This window comes from Salarias fasciatus (genome assembly GCF_902148845.1).
Source record: "Salarias fasciatus chromosome 7 unlocalized genomic scaffold, fSalaFa1.1 super_scaffold_4, whole genome shotgun sequence".
Lineage (NCBI taxonomy): Eukaryota > Metazoa > Chordata > Actinopteri > Blenniiformes > Blenniidae > Salarias > Salarias fasciatus.
Window position 1 is genome coordinate 26,166,680 of NW_021941229.1, and position 21,929 is coordinate 26,188,608.

Genomic DNA, 21,929 nt, shown 5'->3' on the forward strand with positions numbered 1-21,929 from the left:
CAGAGTTCTGAGCGTGTTCTTTTCTTGGTATGAATCCATTAATCGGAGTTTCTCCTCTCTTCTTCTGAACAGCGACATTTATTCAAGATAAACTTAGTAGGGAAATCTGATGAAAATCACACATACGTCATGATTTATGGTCGGAAAAATGTCCAACTGGATGAAATCACCCATCTGGAGGCCAACTTCACTCTCAGTACGCGTTCCGTCCACAGTGAATAAACACATAAGTAATTTGTCTTTGTACGTAATGAAAATATCGGTATCGCCACAAAAACTATAGATTTACGACAGAAGATGACTCCAGTCTCACCTGATGGCCATTTTAATCAAACCTTCTGGTGCAAAATGCAGTGAAATGTCAAGCGAACTGTTGCATTATGGGTGTTTTTCCAGACTCTACCTGGCAGCATGGCGTCGAGGCTAATGCTAGCTAGCTAGCGTTCATGGCAGCATCACTGATCTCAGCTCGGCTCTCAGGGTCGTTTCGTTCCTGCTGCTCTGAGGAAATCTGTTAAAAACTCAAAGTTTTCTTTGAATTTTTCTTTGAGTTTTGGCCGGATGGTAAACTTTTGTGGGCCAGTTTTGGTCCACGGGACTCATGTTTGACACCCCTGCCTTCTGAGAAACAAGAAACAACGACCAGCTGTGATCACTGCACCAATCAAAAGTTCAGAACAGACAGAAGAGGAGTCGTTCCTGCAGACGGCTGTCTGTGAATCACTGCTCTGACGCCTTGAAGGGGAAATAAACTTCAACATAAAGTTCAACTTCCTTCGTCGGTAAATTTATGCCACCGTTCGACAGCCGGGACGCTTCCACGCCGACATCCCAGAAGACAAACAGGATAAATAAAGAAGCTCCGAGCTACGATGAAGCACAGACAAGAGCAAGAAAGCCTGTGACAGTCACACCCTTTCAAAATAAGAGAAACCCGATCACACCTCGGAGGTGAACATTCTGACCGCTAACAGCAGGAGGAATCTCCCATGGGTGGAGGAGAAAGGTCAGGGTGAACATGCAAACTCCACGGCGCTTCAGGAGAAAACGGAAAGATCTGAAAACGACGTTTGTTTCCATGGAAACGGCAGAAACGCCAAAAACCACGTAGTCCGCATGTTGAGCAGTGAGTTCAGTGAAACCAGACGATCTCTGAATAAATGATCCTCCTGGTCTGAGCTCTTCTAAATGCTCTTATTTCCTAAAAGTTCTTATTTTCTTAACATCTTGATTTTAATGTCGTTTTGTGTTTCTTTGTCTTTGTGAAACTCTGAGTTTCCTGGATGGACGGATGCTGCAGGACCGGGACCCTGGGTTTTCAGAAAGAGGCGTTTTGGCCCGTTCACACCGTGACGGATGTCCTGCAGTGACTGAGCTCTTCAACATCCTCTGCTCTCCTCTTCATTCCCCATTCATCTCTGAATCAAGAGATCGTGGAGTTAATTAGCAGTTTTCGGCTGAAGCTGCAGAAGCAACACCAACCGGCGGGTTTCGGCCATGAAGGATTTATTGACCTCTGTCACCCGTTTCTTCATTCTCCCCGCGGGACTCGGGAGCGTTTCTGCGTCTTTCTGGGAGCTTCCAGCGACTTCAGTGGAATTTTTTTCATCTGCTGTTTTAATCCCCCGATAATCCGCACAGACACGCTGCCGCGGCGTCTTTCTGAAACGCGGCTATTAACGGATTATCCTGAATAAAGTGTCCGTGGCTGCGCGTTTTGGCTGAGTGTTTCTCAGCCCTGTTGATCCGGCGCGGCGCGGCGCGGTGCGGAGCGGTGCGCGCGGCCAGCCTCCGCATTCTCCCGCAACTTTACAGAGCAGCACACACACAAACACACACACGCACGCACGCACTCTCCCCACTCACCTTTTTCCGGGGCTGCCATTTCATCATATTTGTGGAGCAGAGCTGAGGAGCATCAGCGTGCGGAGGAACGACGCGGCAGACGCAGACGCGCACGCAGACGCATCTCAGACGCGCGGCGCTGCAACGCGGCCGAGGAGCAGCAGCGGTAGTCCCGGACCGCCGGGTGTGAGAGCGGAGCCCGTAATCCGGTCGGGACGGAGCAGCGGAAGGCGCCGGGTGAGGGTGACGCGCGGCGCGCACGGTCCGGTCCTGCAGCCGTGCGCTCCCGCGGCTCCGAGGACGCGACTGAGCCGAGAGCGGAGAGAGCCGAGAGGGAAACCCAACACCGACACACACTCCCTCCCTCCCTCACACACACTCTCTCACTCTGTCCTCAGCCCCTCTCTCTCTCTGAAACACACGTTTGGCCTCCGGCTTTACAGAAATAATACTGGAAATAAAACAGTTTAACAGTTGTTAAGCATTTAATGTATGGATGAACGTAAATGTCATTTATCAATAAATGCTGATGCATAAAAACCACGACAAGCACTCTCAGGTTCACAGAAATAAGGATAAAATCCAATAAACTCACTATAAAATCCAGTAAAAACTGTATGAAATCCACTAAAAGCACTCTCAAAATCACTAACATCAGTATAGAATCTAATAAAATTACTCTAAAACTAGTATAAAAAAAAAACTACAACTACTCTCAAATTCATCAAATTTGGAATAAAAATAAAAGTTACACAAAGTTACCCAAAAAAGTATACAAATCACTACAAGCACTCTGAAATTTACAAACATCAGTATAAAATCCACCAAAGCAGTATAAACCCACTACAAGTAATCTCACATTCACTAAAATCAGCATAAAATCCAATAAAATTACTCCTAAATCTACTATAAACTGTAAAATCATGACAAGTACTTCCAAAATCACATAAATGAAGAAGAAATCCAACAAAAAAAATTACTCTTAAATCCACTAAAATGATATAAAATCCAGTAAAATGACTGTAAAAGCTACTAGTGCTGTAAAATCTATTAGAATCATTCTAAAATGTTCCCGTATCACTGCATGTTAAACATGTCACACTTCATTTTAAACATCTTTGTTCTGAAGCCAGAGAATATATCCCCCCCTCAGTTCATATGATATGAAAATAAGAGCGTTTCACCCCAGTTGTGTCTCGGTGTTGAGCCCCGGGGCTTCGCCTGCCGATGTTTCGGATTAACTGGTGTCCGTGTAAACTTGTGACCAACAGACGTTGAAAACCCGACTGAAACTTGTAGTAGTTCTAGCAAATGTCGGTTTTCTACAGTTACAGTAAATTTACAAGCTTAGAGCCTTTTGTGAGTCTAATTTTAAAGGGGACATATTCTGCTTTTTCCACTTTGTGAAGAGTTTCTTTCAGTAGTTCGTGTTGCCGTAGCCTCATTGTGACGTTCAGATTTGAAAACTGTTTCCTCCCGGTCTTGCTCCACCACACACATTTGGTGAAAATGCCTGCTGCACTCAGATTATCGATCGGTGTACAACCTCATCCAACTGGATCCGAAATATAATCCACTCCGAGTGAAGCGGACGCTGTTCCAGAACCTTCTGTCAGTTTGACCCTTTTATTTTCTTCTTCATCTGTATTCTTTCTACTCCTCTCTTCCTGTTTTTCTCATGCATCTTTTGTCATTTTACTTCATATCTTTCTCTCTGTGGAGTCATTTTTCTCGCTGTCAGTGAAATACAGTAATGATGGAGGTTTTTTTGTGGCGCTGTCGCAGCTCTGCTTTCATACAGTGACATCTAGTGGTCACAGCGGGTAACTACTGCTGTATTTAGAGGCTTCTTGATGGAACATACAGCAATAAGACTGGTGAAAAATGACTGTTCTCTCACAGTTTTGCGATAAATACAAACTTTGTGAAAAGTTACAGAAGCGTTTTACAGCCGTCTCTTGGCCGAGGAGGATTTCTCCATCCTCCGAACCTCCGTCTGAAGATGTCAAAACATTCCTAAATAAATGGAGCCTCTTCAGATCTCATCCCATTTTCAAGCTTTTCAACTGTGTGGCCTCTGCTTGTGACCGTCAGTCATTTAAACACAGGGTGAAATAGTGTCCCGTTTCCATGACAACACTTTGTTTTTGCCTTTTCGTTTCTTAAAAGTTTCGCGTTCACACAGCAGCAGTTTGAAAACAGCGTCTGTTTCCACATGAGGAAAACCGTCACACACTGAGAATGTTGGAAGTTTATGACGCTCTGCAGACTTTAGTCTGTCGTGAGGAGAAAACCTGGAGGGAAGAAACGACTCCTGCTGCGAGGATCCACACTTCAAAGACCCTCCGACTGAACCACTGACTGACCGCTGCAGCAAACTGAGTCTCCACTGCCACTTCAACTGTTTCCAGCAGCATCAGGCTGAAGTCCCACTACACCCAGCTGACACACACACTGCCTACACACTCCTGACGCAGGACGTACCATGTCTGACCACTAGGTGTCTCTGTGTGAGAAGAGAAAGCTGCTGCAGCGCCGCAGAAAAGCGAGAAAAACGATTCCGAAGAGAATAAACTGTCACCCAAAATGACCAAATGTCTGAAGAAAGGAGGAGTCCAGAGAGAGAAGGACTGGAGAAAGAAACTGATCCCGTGAAGAAGAAGACGGAGAGGCTGATGGCGGGATGAGCGCTGAGGGAGGAACAGCTGCTCCACCTGGACCAGCAGCACTCACATCTGGACTGGCAGAAATTCATGAGACTTACAGAGATTTTCTAGGAAGAATTTTCCAACAGACGCAACTTAAACCCTGGAAAATACTGACTGGAGTCAAAGGTCAGAAAGGTCAAAGTTTACATCTTTACTTGTATATAATGCAGGCAGAAAACAGAAGAGCAGGAAGAGAAGCTCATCAAAACGTTTATGAAGCTTCTATTAACAGATGTGACTTATAGTCCAGAAAATTCAGTAACCGAGCAGCTTCCTCCCCGACAGACACTCCTACACACTCCTACACACTCCTACACACCTCCACACACTCCTGCTTAATTCCTATGAAAACAGCGATCGGCGTGCTGACGAACCACGAAGCGAGGAGTGTCCCGGTCCGGGATGCACCTGAACGCACCGTGTCCGCCGCATCCGTCACTGCCACGGTGTGTGTTCGGCAGCCATGTTGGCTGAGGGCAGCGCTCCATCACACTGACAGGCGGAGTGTGTGAGGAGGAGGAGGAGGAGGAGGAGGGACCGATGAAGACGCACCGCTCCACTCCTCCGTCTGGGCGCCAGGGTCAAAGGTCGAGGTTCACTTCATTATCTCATCACAGCAACACTGGCAGGTCGACGGGTGTGTGTGTGTGTGTGTGTGTGTGTGTGTGTGTGTGTGTGTGTGTGTCTTTTGTTTGGTTTCCTTGTAACAGGTTGTAAATATGCAGTTTACACTTTTCATGAAAAAACAATGAGGATGTTTCCAGCCGAGAGCGTAAACACATCACACACACTCTGGAGGAGCGGCTCCTGCATTATTGATGGCACTGAAGGTGTGTGTGAGAGTGTGTGTGTGTGTGTGTGTAGACATGAACAATATATTATAGGAAGGAACACCGCTGAAGAGAAACATCTTTCACAAAATTAAAAGAATTTATGTTTAACAGTATGAATAAAAATGCAGCGTTTATTGAAATAAATGTTTTTCTTGATCTCACGCATTTATTTGTTTGTGGGAAAAATCAGAGTCCCAGACCGATGACAGGTTTATACCAGCTGCAGTGTGAGGAGAGGCTGGATTATTGTAGCTGTTATTATTACCAGTAGTTGTAATAGTAGTGAATGCATTTGTTGTAGTTTTATATAATATTTCAATAAATACCAGCATTTTTTTATTTGATGATTAATTTAATGGAATGACTTTATAGTTATTGTCTCATAATGTAAATATTCACATTGTTATAATAATGATAACAATAATGGAATTATTGAAAATATTGAAATAGATTTATTGATTCGAATTAAAGAAAGTAATACTTTTCGGTAATCATTTAAATATTTATTTTTGTATTTTTTTATTTATTTGAATATTTAATTATTAATTCATTAATTGATTAATTTCTTCTCGTCACATCTCTAGAAAATCTGCGAAAGCCTGCAGCCAATCAGCCGCCTGATATCCTGGCGTTCTGATGCTTTAGCTTCCAGGCTCACTGCCTTCACCTCCTGGGGACAGTCAGGAGTCGACAGGTGACCTTCGACCTCCTGGAAGCATCCGACGGTGCGAGTTTAAAGCCACTTCCTGTCTCTGGCGGAACACTTCAGTCTGAGTGAATCCTGAGCTTCTCTCGGCACGGAGACTGGCTGAAAGCCCGTCGGTGGACACAGAACCCGGGTCTCCGTCGTCCCGACTCCACCCGCCCGGCACGGCCGCAAAGACGCCAGTGTCTCCGAGAAATCAGGCCACAAATCCCCGAAGGACGCGGCATCTCAGGCTCACTGTGCAAACCCAGCCTGAAACGTGTAAAAACCACCTGCTCCACGCTGCCAGTGAAATGTTAATCCGCGGCACACATGTTTCTGCGGCTCAGTAAATCCTCGCAGAGCGGCGAGCGGCGCTGAGCTCGGTCATACGCTCCGACTTACCGCAGACTGTTGACGCTAAGTGCAGGTTTCTCCTGGGGAGGCTTTCTCTCCTCTCTTTTATTTAATCAGAAGTGGAACTAATCTGGACAAATTAAAAGCTTTTAGAGTTTTCATCAAATGCAGAGAGTCCTTTTTTTTTTCTCCATTTACACAGAAAAGGAGCAGAATAAAGAGCAACACCCCCCCGGTGATGAAAGATGAGTTTTCCTGGACGTCTTTTCCAGCAGGCGGAGGCGGAGCCGCGGGAATCAATGTAAATGCTGGAGCGCTTCACTCTAATGAGAAAGCTCCTGCTGGAGACAATCAGAGACGTTTCATTTGGCCTGAAGTGCAGCTGATGGCAGGAAGGTCGCATTTAGTGAAGGAAAAAAGATAATAAGAGACATCAGAGAAGGAAGAATTCAGCTCAGCGCCATTTGAAGTCTGGTCGGTTTTTCAGCAGAAGGTGAAAGAATGAGAGAGTCCAATCAGAGCCGGGGAAATGACCCGACCCTTTAAACCCAGGTGGAGCTCAGGATAGCCTCATTGTGCAGCACACACTCGCTCACAGCAGCAGATCTTACCCGAACCGCACGGACATGAAGTACAACAAACCAGGAGAGCAAAACCATCCGGCGACACGCACAATAAAACCGGTTCACCGCAGTTCAGCACCACGGACAGCGCACGACCACAGCTTCGATATGAGGCCCTCACCGCCGAGTCGCCGCCGTCTGGATGATCACATCCAGACAGGCGCTGAAAACCGTCACCTGAGAGGGTCACTCTGTCGTCGGAGACTTCGTCACGGCGACATTTAACTTGTTTCTCAACTCGAGCAGGAGCGGCAGATTCACGCAACTGATCCCTGAACTCAGAACGCTGAGAAGCAGCGTTTAGACACACGAGAATCTTGGTCTGCATGTTGATGAAAATCTGCTCTTGGCGTTCTTCAGCCACTTGCTTCACGGCGCTCCTCTCAGCGATCTTCAGACCAGCGTTTCTATCATGTCACCGTTTCTTAAAGCACCATGTGGAGATGAGCAGAGGCGCTGTAATGTGACAGGCCTGCTGTCCCCCTCTGTTATTCTCTCCTGAACGTCTGAACACACACCGCTCACACCCGCCGCCCCACCACAGCCCTGTCCGCGGCGCTTTGACGGATATATTCCATTTTTCCCTCCAGAGCCCAGGACTGGGTTTTCCAGCTGTGCCGCTGACGAGCGCACAGTCACGTCAAAACCCAAAAACACCCGATTGATCTGGGAGTCTGCTGCAACGTCCGAGTCATTATGAACAACAGTCACATGTCTGCCTTCACTCATGGTTTGCTGCAATACGGGGCCGGCAGTGCATCCAGCTGGGGGGGGGGGGGGGGGGGGGGGACACACTGACTGTTTATCAGAGGGAAGTGGTGCTTTGGGTCTGCAGGAACCATCTTCAGGATTTGTCTTTGGATGTTGGCGTCTCGGATGTTTCCAGCAGAATCGGCCCGATCAGATGGAAAACCTGCTTTATTTCCAGGGCCCAGCGTGGGGGAGAAGGGGGGGTCCAGGTCTGCTCCAGGTCTGGGTCCAGATCTGGTCCAGGTCTGGGTCTACCATGGAAAATCCAGCAACTCAATGCCACCGCTTTGCTGCTCCTCTTCAGTGAAGAGCCCCTCATGTTGACCCTCATGCTGCCCCTCATGCGGCCCCTCATGCGGCCCCTCATGTTGCCCCTCATGTTGCCCCTCATGTTGACCCTCATGTTGACCCTCATGTTGACCCTCATGGGGCCCCTCATGTTGCCCCTCATGTTGCCCCTCATGTTGACCCTCATGTTGACCCTCATGCGGCCCCTCATGTTGACCCTCATGCGGCCCCTCATGCTGCCCCTCATGTTGACCCTCATGCGGCCCCTCATGTTGACCCTCATGTTGACCCTCATGTTGACCCTCATGCGGCCCCTCATGTTGACCCTCATGTTGACCCTCATGTTGACCCTCATGCGGCCCCTCATGTTGACCCTCATGTTGACCCTCATGTTGACCCTCACCTCCCTTTGCGATCGGCTGAGCAGTGACTGCTGGTGATGATGAGTTTTACCCAAAATGCACCTGGAGTCAGCATCGGCGATCCACGGGTGAATTTACACGTCATAAAGCTGAAGGTGGGGGTGAAGATGAGGCTCATCAGAGGTCAAAGGTCGCATGTCGGGCCATAACTGTGAGGGGAGGGCGAGGCGACAGAGGGGTCAGTGGGAGGGGCTAATGAAATGACAGCCAGGAGAGGAGGCGTGTGTGTGTGTGTGTGTGTGTGTGTGTGTGTTCTCGTATTTCTATCCTTGTTGGGGCCAAATGTCCCCACAAGGATAGCAAAACGTGGAACAACGTGCCTTGTGGGGACCTTTTTCCGGTCCTAAGTAGGAGAAACAGTGTTTTCTTGACCATGTTGTTGTTACTGAAAAAAGTAAAAGTGCAAAAACATTTCTTTAGGGTTAGGCTTTGTTGTGGTGTGGGTTAGGGTTAGGGTAAGGGTCAGGGTTAGGGGCTAGACATGAATGGGAGTCAATGGACGGTCCCCACAAGGATAGAAATACAAGACTGTGTGTGTGTGTGTGTGTGTGTGTGTGTGTGTGTGTGTGTGTGTGTGTGTGTGTGTGTGTATTGATCCAGTCAAAGAGCCCACAGCTCTTGACATTGATCCTTTTCCCCAGAGGACTGACGGAGCGGCGAGCACGCCACACCACTGCACAGCTCGCCGTCGGAATCCAACCGTGATCTGCTGATAAAACCTCAAACACACCCTGCTCCCAGGTCAAAGGTCACAGGTCCAACAACACAACACACACAGGGAGGAACCAGAGGGAATCAAACGAACATTAAACTAATCCAGAACAGGACGATCTTCTGCTCCGACCCCGGTTGGCCCGGGACGCCACCCGAGGTGCTGCTGCAGTAAATCACCACCACCGTTCCCTCCTCAGGTACCCCCTCAGGTGGGATTCGAACCGGGGAACCTCTGAGGCTGAGGCTCAGTTTGCAGCAGTAGCTTCATTTCCATCACTTTCAGACCTTCAGTTCACCTCATGGTCCCCGGAGCTCAAACCCTGAAGTCCTCTGGTTCCAGCCCCGAGAGGGACATTAATCCTGAACACCCCCCCCATCCTGCCCCCCCCCCCCCCCCCCCCCCCCCCCACCGCCGTGCCACGGTTTGGCACCGGCGGTCACGGATCATCCAGGAGGCAACATGGATCCTGGCTGTTCTCATCCTGCATGCGGCGAATCGACCCGGCGGAAGAAAAACCGCTTCTAATAAGACTGTCCAGGAAATAACTCAGCGTGTGTGTGTGTGTGTGTGTGTGTGTGTGTGTGTGTGTGTGTGTGTGCGTGTGTGTGCTGCCTCATGGCGAGGTTTCGGTTGGATTAAAGCGTGCACGCTGTGCTCTTCAGGTGAGCTGGGCTCTGCTAGCAGCCCGCGCCCGCCGGCCATGTTGACGGTGTGCTAACATTGTGCTAACGGCATGCTAACAGCATGCTAACAGCATGCTAACGGTGGGCTCCCGCCGGACGCCACGCAGCGCAGCGGTGATGCAGAGAGCTCGAGAAGCCCCGCCCCCGATCAGGAGCTGTTTTCAGGTCGTTCATGGAGGAAATCATCGCTTCACGTCAGTAAACACCAGTTTCACTCAGTCAGCTGCTTTTATCCTGGTTCGTTTCCATGACTACATCCATTTATTTACTCGTCCATTTATCCATCACTCCATCCGTCTGTCAGTCCATCCTTCCATCAATCTACTTATGTGTCATCGATCACTGACCGTCCCTCCATCTGTTTTCTTTCATTTATCTATCGACCGCCCGTCTGTCCATCTTTCAGTCTATCCATCCCTCCCAACCTCCATGCACCCACCCATCCATCCATCCATCCATCCAAACTGTCCATTCATCAATCCACTCATCAATTCATCCATCCATCTACCATCCATCCATCCAAACCACCTCAACCACCCAAACCCTCCATCCATTCATTCATCCATCCAAACCACCAAAAACCATCTATCCATCTCTCCATCCATCCAAGTTTTCCATCCATTGATCATTCATTCATCAGTTCATCCAACCATCCATCCCTCCTCCGTCCCGCTGTCCGTCTCTCCATCCATCCCTTCCTCCAGTTTGAATTCCATGCTGATGAGTGTCGATCTCCAGACTTTGGTTTTAAACTTCATTCTTCATATTTGTGAATATTTATTCCCACCTCATCAGTCCTGGCGGAGGTGGGATCCTCAGACTGGCAGTTTCATCTGGTGGAGGAAGTGATTAGAGGTCTTCCAGCATTTTCCAGCATTTTTCTGACAATTTTGACATTTTAGGAGAGTATAGAATAGACTCTAGAATACATTTTATTCTTCATGATTCAGGGAAGTTCCTTTAATCACGGCTCCTGACAGAATAAATAAATAAATAAATAGAAAGTTCAATATGAGGATAAAAGTTAAATGAATTTCTTCATCAATACGTTCAAGTTTTAATGGTGATTAATATCAGCGCAGATATGAACCAAAAAACAACAAACACTATTTACAGGGAGGAGTTCAGAGTCTTACGGCCACAGAAGAAACACTGTTCAGCTTCTTTAAACATTTTTTTCCGCATTTTTATAAATTCTAGCTATTTTTATATTTTTCAGATTTCTTATGGTTTCAGTTTTTGTGCCTTTGTTCAGATAAACGTCATTTTGAAAATGAGTTTAGTGTGAAAATTAAATAAAAAGGGGAACAAGTGTTAATTTTTCTTAGTAATTTAGAGAAAGTCCAGAATTCCTCAGAGGGTTTAATTCCTCTCAGCAGGACTCTGCTGCCCCCTGGCGGCCGCGCGAGGAAGTCAGCTGTTTTCATTTCATGATCCACAGAAAGAGAAACGATTCTAAAACTAAATTAAAACTAATTAAAGAGAGGGAGATGCTCATCTTTCATTGTGCAAACTTTTAAAGTCAATGGCAAGTGTTTCTTGAGAGAAGAGAAAAGCAGATTCTAAAGTTTTTGCATCTATTTTCTTTGTTACTGTTTTGAGAATTTCACACAATTTTTTTCCTGTTTTTTTTTTTTGGGGGGGGGGTGGCTATTAGTTTACATATCTTTACGCAGTTAATCATATTCAATTCTTTATCTTAATTTTTTTTATTTCAGATCTGCATTTTTTTGTTTTTGTTAATTTATATTCACAGATATTTTCATGAGGATTTTTTTCTCTTGTGTTTTATTTTTCCTTTATTTGTTTAAGTTTTTTTTTCTGCGGTTTCAAACTGTTTTCTTCTCTGAATTTAAATTTGCTTCGGTCTTACCTTAATGATGTGTTTGGTATTTTGTTCTGCTGTTCAAAGTTTGTTCATTGGGAAAATGAAACATGAAAGATTTACACAAAATAAGGAAGAAAGCTACAAAGTTAGAAAAAAATTGGAGCTGAAATATGTAAATGGTAAAAATCTAAATTTGAACATAAAATTGAGGTAAACTGAAGCAATAACCACACTGGAAAAACATCAAAATACTGAAAGTGTGAAAGTTTGAACTGAAATATGAATCCGCTCTTCAGTGATAAACTACAGTGTTTCTGAAGTTTTGGACCTCAGGAGATTTTCTGATTCAGTTTTTGCAAAACTAGAAAGCATCGTTTTAGTCTTTCAGTAAAAGTTTCATATTCAGGCGACAGAAATGCTAAAAACTGTGTAGTTCTCATGTGGGGCCACTAGTTGGTGCTGTTGTTTGATTTAATGATGAAACCTCAGAGAACCAAGGACACTCATATGAGAATATGGACCAGGACCAGGACCAGGACCAGGACCAGGACCAGGAGAACCTGGTTGCAGTAACCAGCAGGTCGTAGTCTGTAGAGCGACGATAATCTGAAAAGTGTGAACAGAACCTGAAGGGGAGCAGAGAGCGGAAAGAAGGCTGAAGGAAGGTCTGCAGAGGGCCTCCTCACATGGTCTGCACCAGGTCCTGGATTACCCTACGGCCCCAGCCTGAGCGACACACACACACACACACACACACACACACACACACACACACACACACACAGAAACGCGAGCTGAGGGCGTAGCCCCGCCCTCCGATCGGACCGCCCTGTGTCATGTGGCGAGCCTCCTGAACGGCCCTCCGAGGGCCCGGGGCCTCCGCCGTGCGGCTGAAGAGCCGTCGGCTAATGACAGGGGGAGTCTGGGAAAAGGGGCGGAGCCAGAGAACATCTGGTCGGAGTCCACAGAGAAGCTTCACACACCGACGACCGCTACACAGCAGAGAGAAGACAGTACTCTACATTCTGGACGTCAGAGGAGGAAGACGCTCTGTAATCTGGATGTTTGATGTGTTTTCAGTGGCTCGGAGAGCCGTTGTCATGGAAACCGACTCCTGAAACATTCCCAGAATTTCCACTTTAAAACACTAAACGGAGCCTAAACTGATCCAACAGCGCTTGGCTCCATTTTCAGAGGCAACCGGTGGAAACTCCGACATGAAGGAGACTCCGGAGCTCCGAGTGAGGCATAATTACCTCCACACTTCCTCCCAGCATCCTCCTCTCCTCCAGCCTGCATCTGCTCCACCCCCAGAAGCTCCACTCATCCTAAAAACAGATCAGAGGCCCGATCCAGACGCCTCTGTTCACCAGACTGAGCTGAGAGAGACGCTTTCCCCACCGCCACACACACACACACACACACACACACACAGGAACACACACACACACACACAGAACCGCCGGTCTGTGAAGACAGTCAAAGGAAAGGCTTCACGTCTGTGACGGAGCTTCATTTGAATCACAAAGAAACACACAAAAAAAGCCCTTTTTTCTCAAGTTCTGTGCACTGAAAACAAAACAAAACAAAACAAAACAAAACAAAACAACATAAACAACAAATCAGAAACTAAGAGGATGAAACCACAACAAAACAGCACGGAAACACAAAGAGGAGCGGCGCCGACATCCAGAGGAGCACAAACTCTTCCGAGCAGCTGCAGTTCCCAGGCTGCCTCTCTTCCAGTGTGTGTGTGTGTGTGTGTGTGTGTGTGTGTGTGTGTGTGTGAGAGCCTGTTGTGCCTACAGAGGAGTCGACAGGGGCAGCGACGGGCCAAACTGTGGGAGGCAAACAGAAAAGCAAAGAAAAGAAAAGAGAGGAGAGTGGAGCCCGGGGGGGCGGGGCTGGGGGGGCAGAAAGAGAGGCCTGAGGTAGAACCCCCCCCCCCCCCCCCCCATTGGTACTTCATTAGTCGTGACCCTGCCTTTGACCCGCAGCGAATGCAGCAGCGAGCTGGCGGCCATGATGCCGCCGCCATGCGAGGAATGCTGCTCTGTTATTGTCTTTAAGTGGCCGGCTCGGGGCCAAGGCCTGGAAAACAACACACACACACACAGACACACACACAGACACACACACAGACACACACACAGACACACACAGACACACACACACACACACACACACACACACACACACACACACACACACACACACACACACACACACACACACAGGCAGCAGACACACACCCAAACACCACTTCCGTCCATTCTCTCGCCCGGGGAGAGGAAGCGGCGTGGAGCTGGCCGGTCCCTCCGGCTCCCGCCTGCCGGCCTGCTCTCCAGACCCGGTCCCGGTCCAGCTCAGGCTCTGGGCGGTTCTGGTCCAAACATGTCCAGATGGAGTGTTAATGATCACTGACAGACCTCGGCCGGGCTCAGGGTTCTGGGTCCAGCAGATCGGTGGATCCCCTCGGTGACGTAAAGAAAGAACCTTCACGATGTGCGTTTCGTGGAATTCACCCCCTGGGAGCTCAGCCTGCCGGAGACAGAAGCAGGACTTCCTCCAGGAGAAGCCGGCGCTGGGACTCATCACTTCCTGTCATTGTCTTTGGTCCGGCTAAACTCCAGCCGGTCTCAGTTTGCAGGCTGTTTACTGATCGATGTTTCCATGATCGATCCAAACAGTCCAAGTAGAAAGCAGAATCCCCCAACGCTGAAGTTTTACCTTTCGGTTCAATCAGTTGCTGGGAGGAAGATGCTTCACCGTCTGGAGGCCAGCTGAAGTTCCAGACAGCTCTCAGAAAAGGAAGCTAACTGTTATTTAGGTGTGCTAATGCTAATGCTCCGTAGAGTCACTACATACTTCAAAATGTAGTTTGTTACTCAGAAAACTCATTGTGGCTTCTCGTCCAGTAAACAGGAGTTTAGTGAAACAATAGCTGTTGAGCTAATGCTAATGCTAAAGCTTGCTGGCTCATCAGGAAAGAGCCGCTCGGTGATAATGGTATTCGTGAGCAAAAAATGTCCAACTTCACGGAAAGATCAATAACTGGAACCGACTTCAGGGACTCAACAAAATGTCTTGAACGCAACTTCAGAATTCTTATGGTGCATTCACACCGGACGCGTCGCAAGCGTCATGAGCGGCGCTTTTCTATGCAAAGTCTATGGTGGACGAGCGTCGTGGAGCGGCGGGTGGCGGGGCGGCGCATCAGGAGCGTCATGAGCGTCGCTTTTCCAGCGTTTCGAGCGTCGACGCCCACGACGCTCGTCCCCGGCGTCAGGAGCGTCGTGAGCGTCGCTTTTTGAGAGTTGGGAAAACTGAACTTTCGACGCGCTGCCGCTGAGCGTCAACCAATCAGAGACGATCCCTCCGGTGCTACGTCACTACGAGTGATCCGAGCACCGATGCGGGCCGGCCAGTGTTGCTAACTTGACGACTTTCTCGCTAAATCTGCCGACTTTCCAAAGCCTCTTGGAGACGTTTTTTTGTCAAAAGCAACTAGCGTCAAATCTAGCAACCTTCTCTGGTGCTCTGGAGACGTGACAGGACGTCTCGTTGCTGTCGTCAATGAGCAGCGGGTGCTGCGTGAGCCCCTCCCCCGTCCCAAAGCGCTCACAAGCGGTCAGTCTCAGCAGCGCCCCCTGCTGCAGCCAGAGCAGAGAGGAGCAGACCAGCCAATAGCCACTTTTCCGACGACGACGCGGTCTAGCTTTATTTAACAAATAAAGCCAAGCCGCTCTCCTGATGCGATCCGCCACAGCTGGAAACAGAAATCAGCCTCCAGCGCGCCAATTAACTGACGTGCATCAAGAGCGTTGCGAGCGTCGCGAGCTTTGTGACCACCCGGTGTCAAGCGTCGTGTTTAAAGCGTCACAAGCGTCAGCTTCAAAGCGTCCCGAGCGTCGACGACGCCCGCGACGCGTTCGGTGTGAACGTAGCATTAGAGTTGCAATTAAAGGTGCATTAAGGAGCTTGCACATTTTATGCGAAACAGCGGCCCCTGCAGGCCTTGGGCATAATGCAGCTTAGTGAAAAACTCGTCCCTGTGGCTTGCATGCACGGAAGAGGGGAACTCCCTCCTCGCTCTTTTAGTAGCGCTCGAGTAAAATGTAAGTTTCTTCTCCCTGGTGGAATCTGTGTGGAGCTGTGGCAGTGCTAGAAGCCAGTCTGTTCTGACTTTCTGGAAGATCCTGCTCAGTTGTTGCTCACTAAGCATCTGGCGGAGTAATGGCGGACAAAATGAAACCTAACCAGCCGGAGCGCGCATTACGTCATTCCTTTCAAATTCTCCCCCAAAAAAATTCTGGTGCCGGACCGGCACTGTGACTTTCAAGTGACAGTTTAGCGCTGTTAGAGGTACTGGTAATGAATATGTCAGGGCACATTGGACACATCATTAAAAATGTGGAACATATTTATGGTGGAAAATAAGTATTTTTAAAGTTGAAAAACTCCTTAATGCGCCTTTAAGACCACCGAACCCGAGACCCAGTCAGAACCATGACGAAGGGGGACAAGACCAAGTCAAGACCACGTTAAAAGCCGGATGTACATGTGAGCCCGGTCTCTAGTACTACAACTCTTCACTCCCAACAGTGACCGTCCTCTCAGGTCCTCCTCAGATCCAAAGCAAAACCTTCCAATCTCTCTTTAAAAGCAGAACAGGACGAACCAAACCGCTGGCGACCATCGAACTCCTGAAAAACCGGAGCGACTGACCGGATCCAGCGAGGAAGACGGAAAACTCAGAGATGTGCTTTTTTCTGAGCGGCCAGCGAAAGTCCTACAGTCACTAACGAGGCCGAAACGACGGTACAACAACCAGCAACAAGCGACCGGAACGTCTTCCAGCGGCGTCCTGGACATGAGCCCCACAGAAAGTTCCAGATTCGTGATAAGACTGTCAGTAGCTTCACTTCCACTGACATACAGACGTTCATTCAACCACCAACGCAGGAGGAGGTCAGTGGACGGGTCTACTGTTCTAGACCCACAGAGCCATTTCTCCACCAAACCCCGTCTGGAGCGGTGGCGGCGGTGGCAGCGGTGGCGGCGGCGGCGGCGGTCTGCAAGCTCTTACCTTGGGCCATTTGGGGTTGATGAGTCGGGCCTTGACGGCGTCGTCCAGGGCGGCGGCGTACTGGCCCAGGCGCAGGTAGGCAGCGGACCGGTTGCTGTACAGGATGCAGTTCTGGGGGTCGGCGGTCAGAGCCTCGCTGTAGAGGCGGACGGCCAGGGCAAACTCCCCCTGCTGGCAGGCCTGGTTACTGCGGCGCACACGCTCCAGGAACTCGGCTTTACTCAGCGGAGGAGGAGGAGGAGGAGGAGGAGGAAGGCCGGAGCTGGACAGTCGGTCCGGCTTCTTCAGCAAAGGGACGACCGGAGAGGAGGAGGAGGACGACGAAGAGGGGGGGTTGGTGGTTCTGCTGGTGGAGCGAGAACCGAACAGGGAGAACTGAGGACGAGACGAGACGAAAGAGAAGAGGAGGAAACGGACTGAGTGTTAAAGAGCTGAAAGATCCATCAAGAACTCCAGCCACGACACAAAGACCAAGGCCACACAGTGGAGCAGTGGTTAGCTTTAACCTCACAGTGACAGATTCTCGGTCTGAGTCCACACTGAGTTCTCCTGTGTGGAGTTTGCATGTTCTCCATGAACACAGTTGCCTCGTAAACCAGACCCGCCCACTCCTCATCCGCGTTTGGATTCTGGAGCTGGTCTCAGTCTGGGTCGGAGCTCATAGAGGGGATTTCACTCGGTCTAAAACGACCGAGTCAATCAGCGTTGCTGCTTTTTAATTTCAAATTTTTTGGCGAAATCCGGTGGCTAAACCGGAAGTGACGCTATCGCCGCGCGTAGCAGAGATGACGGACTTTAACTTTAACCATCGTCTGAAAGCTGCAATCAGCAAAGTTACAGCCCAAATACCAAGAATTACAAGAGTCAAGCAAGAGCAAGAGTCTGCGCCTGGTGAGTTTCTAACAGGAAACGACGTTTTAGCGTGTCTTTGCATGTAGAGAAGCTAGAGCTAATGAGCTAATGCTAACCCTTAGAGAAGCTAACGCATTTTGATGACGTATTTGTTTTGAAGCGCTGATTGGCTGAAGTGCCTGTCAGTCAGAGGAGTAACCGACGCCCCCTGCAAGAGGTTTCTATGGGCTCCTATCCAGACTGAGCTTAACTCCTAATCCAAATGTGGATGAGGAGTGGGCGGGGCTGGTTTACCAGGCTATGAACACAGAGCGCTAAAGGTGCTTTACGTTGTCAGTCACATTTACCCTTCAATCACTCACTCACACATCCATGGACAAGACCAGACAAGACCAGATCAGACAAGACCAGATAAAACCAGGACAGGCCAGACAAAATAAATCAATACCAAGACCAGACAAGTCAAGACCAGATCAGACCAGGACACAAAAAACCAGATCAGACAAAACACGACCAGGACATAAAAGACAAGACCGGGCTGGAAAAGACCAGACTGGACCAGAAAAGAAAAGACCAGACAAAACCAGGACAGACCAGACAAAACAAATCAAACCAAAACAAGACCAGAACAGATAAACAGGATCGGACTAATGAATATTATTTATTTACTTATTTTTTGTGTGTGAGTGAACATTTTCATACCGCAACATCAGCAACACTATACACAGAATATTCAATACAAAGTAAGGACACACACACACAAACACACACACACCACAGCGCAGGACTTTTCCCGCTCTGCGCCTCGTTATCTGCGTTCCAGTGGAGCTAAGAGGCTTTCCAGATTTACGCCTCCATTCAGAGCGCATGATATGTGGCCTCCTGTGTTTATTCCAGCAAACACCGCCCCGGTAACGTGTCCGACCGGCTCTGCTCTCCGTCACATCCATCATATCGCAGCTGCAGATCCAGAGCTGCAGGGAGGCTTCAGGAACACATGAGGCTCGGCTCGGGGCTGCAGGCGCCGCCGCCGCCACCGCCGCCGCCGCCGCCGCCGCCGCCGCCGCCGCCGCCGCCCGGCCGCCGCCCGGCCGCCGCTTTCTCTGGAGCCTCTCCAGGTTTTCCAGCACCTCGGGGGGATCATTTAAATCACACGACAGAAATCGAAATATGATGATTTGAAAAGCTGAGTCAAGCTGTTCGCCGTTTGAAGGCCTTTTATAATTACTGACTACAACTGCTCCTGATGTTACTGCCGTGCTGCATTCATGGCCCTCTGTGTTTCTGATGGCGGTGCGTTCAAGTGCCTGGGAAACTCTCGGCCGACCGGGTTCAGTGGAGTCCGCTTTATCTGGATTCGGAGACGAGGTCGTTTAATGAGCCGATCTGAACACGAAGAACCCTGAAAAAACCTCAGTGAGAACATTGACAGCTGAAGAGGTTTCCACTGACGACTTCAAGAGAAAACAAAACTTCCACTGAATATTCTGCAAACTAGCTATCCGACATGCCAACTACGCCATTTCATTGTTCCTGTGGTTTCCATGGAAACGGACGTCATCGTAATTGGGAGTGTTGGTGAGTAAAGTGAAGGAACGTTTAGGACAGAGAGAGCAGCTTCCTGGAGGGACCGATGAAGGTTCAACGTTCCGAGTTCTAAACGGTTTGAAATGCAAAACAACAGAAAACAAAGATGGGATTCAAAATGTGATTAATTAATCGCAGTTAACTGATGAACCACCATGAAGACCTGAAGCCACCCTGAAGTGACAACAGTAACCCAGAGATCTCCCGTCCCGTCCTTCAGGCCTTCTGTCCGTCCCACCGATCACCCGAACAGAGCAGGGAGCAGCAGGAAGAATCCCGGATCTGATTTATCTCTGAACATCCAGCAGAGTTAGCTCTCCGTTATCAGCAGAACTTCAGCAGAACTGTGTCTCTTCACACGTCTCAAGACTCCCTCCAGCCTCCCGGGTGTGTGTGTGTGTGTGTGTGTGTGTGTGTGCGTGCGTGCGTGCGTGCGTGCGTGCGTGCGTGCGTGCGTGCGTGCGTGCGTGCGTGCGTGCGTGCGTGTGTGTGTGTAAGAGATAATGACGGCCTTGGTGTGGGCTCTGGTGAAAGGACAGATTTGGAAACACCAGATCAGAGCGTTCTGACGCCGTTAACCCTTCAGACTGTTTCAGGGTTTGTGTTGTCACAGGACGGACGGTGGACGGACGGTGGACGGTTGGTGGACGGTTGCAGGACAGATGCAGGACGGTTGCACGACGGTCGAAGGACCGTCAGTGGACAGTCCAGGTCGAGGCCACATGGTGATGATTTGCAATAAAGGTCCGCTGGACGCCTGCTGGACGCTGTTGGACGCCTGCTGGACAATGCTGGACACTGCTGGACGCCTGCTGGACAATGCTGGACACTGCTGGACGCCTGCTGGACAATGCTGGACACTGCTGGACACCTGCTGGACGCCTGCTGGACGCTGCTGGACACTGCTGGACGCTGCTGGACCTCCAGAACTCTTCAGCGATTCTGCTGCGTTGCCGTTGTTGTCGACAAGCGACTGTTAAATGAAGTTCGGTTGTTCTTCCTGACGACGACAATAAAGTCTGAGCTCCAAACCTGCGGTGTGTTTATGGTCTCTGTTGTCACGACGACGGAGTTCGGAGGACGCTCCTCTACATTTCACCGACGTAAACACTGCCTTGTAGCTCTGCTTCCATGTCGACACTAGAATCCTGTCCTCCTCCGTCCTCCTCTGTCCTCCTCCCCTGTCCTCCCCTGTCCTCCCCTGTCCTCCTCTGTCCTCCTCCGTCCTCCTCCGTCCTCCTCCGTCCTCCTCTGTCCTCCTCTGTCCTCCTCTGTCTTCCTCTGTCCTCCTCTGTCCTCCTCTGTCCTCCTCTGTCTTCCTCTGTCCTCCTCTGTCCTCCTCTGTCTTCCTCCGTCCTCCTCTGTCCTCCTCTGTCCTCCTCTGTCCTCCTCTGTCTTCCTCCGTCCTCCTCTGTCCTCCTCTGTCCTCCTCTGTCCTCCTCTGTCTTCCTCTGTCCTCCTCCGTCCTCCTCTGTCCTCCTCTGTCTTCCTCTGTCCTCCTCCGTCCTCCTCTGTCCTCCTCTGTCTTCCTCTGTCCTCCTCCGTCCTCCTCTGTCCTCCTCTGTCCTCCTGGCCTCAGCAGGCTGTGTTCAGTCGACTGAAGAGAACACCGTTTTCCTCCAGAGCCGATCAGAGACGGAACCAGGACTCTCCTGCAGAACCCGTCCGGGTCCCCTGACGTCCCCGTCCCACAGGAACGGGTCAGATCTGACCTGGAACGTCTCCAAGAGGCCAAAGATCCGAAGCATCGACCGTTCTGTTCATGAGTCACTTCAAGAAATCTAATCCAGTCTCATGGTTCAGTTTCAACGTCGATGATGAGACATATCAGACAGACAGAGGACGTTGAGGACGGCTGCTCGGAGGGGGACGAGACGGCGACGACCCTGAAGTCCAACCCGACGTCCAGGAAGAAGAACTTCAGTTTGTGGGAGGAGCACGGCGGCGTTGAGCGGCGCTCTCTTCACCTGGGGCTGATTTACCGTGGTGTGTGTTCCTGTAGCGGGTTATTCATCACGCTGCCACTGTGTTACACACACACACACACACACACACACACACACACACACACACTGAAGCACACAGTCACTCTGCAGGAGACCTTCCACTGACAAGCTGATGTCTCTGTTCACTGGGAAACGTGTTCCTGTTGGGTTTAAAAACCCAACAGGAACACGGCATCCTTCCAGGATCACACACACACACACACACACACACACACACACACACACACACACACACACACACACACACACACACACACACACACACACACACACACACACACACACACACACACACACACACACACACACACCTCCCCAGGAGCTTCTCTTGCTCTCTTCCTGACAGTCAGACTGGAGGTGGGAGTGGGCGTGTCCACAGGAGTGGGCGTGTCCACAAACGTGATCAGAGTCCAGCTTGTCTCTGATCCAGTAGATCACACCGAATAACCTGCACTGACGTCGGTAAAGTCACATCCTCAGAAGGAAAACCTAACACGATCCTGACTGACAGTGAAGAGGACAAAGTGCTGCAGGAGATTTCCGTCTGACAAAAGAGAAACTGAAAACTTTCTCGGGGTTTTTGCGTCTCAACGGAGCTCCGACTCACTAAAGTGCAACTTTCTGAAAATGTCCCGCTTCCGTCTCCATGGAAATGGAG

The 21,929-nt window shown here is 49.6% G+C and overlaps 2 protein-coding genes across 2 annotated transcripts in view; both read right to left on the reverse strand.

The window, feature by feature from the left end:
• Positions 1–21,929, reverse strand: part of LOC115383086 (tetratricopeptide repeat protein 28) — a 98,712-nt gene that overhangs the window by 75,758 nt on the left and 1,025 nt on the right. The window contains 1 exon segment of the mRNA XM_075410406.1: positions 16,827–17,201. Within this exon segment, the coding sequence (XP_075266521.1) occupies positions 16,827–17,201 (375 nt within the window).
• Positions 21,553–21,929, reverse strand: part of rph3aa (rabphilin 3A homolog (mouse), a) — a 38,030-nt gene continuing 37,653 nt past the window's right edge. Inside the window, exon 17 of the transcript XR_003930629.1 lies at positions 21,553–21,582. The gene's annotated coding sequence lies outside the window, so the exon portion shown is untranslated. The remainder of the gene's footprint in view (positions 21,583–21,929) is intronic.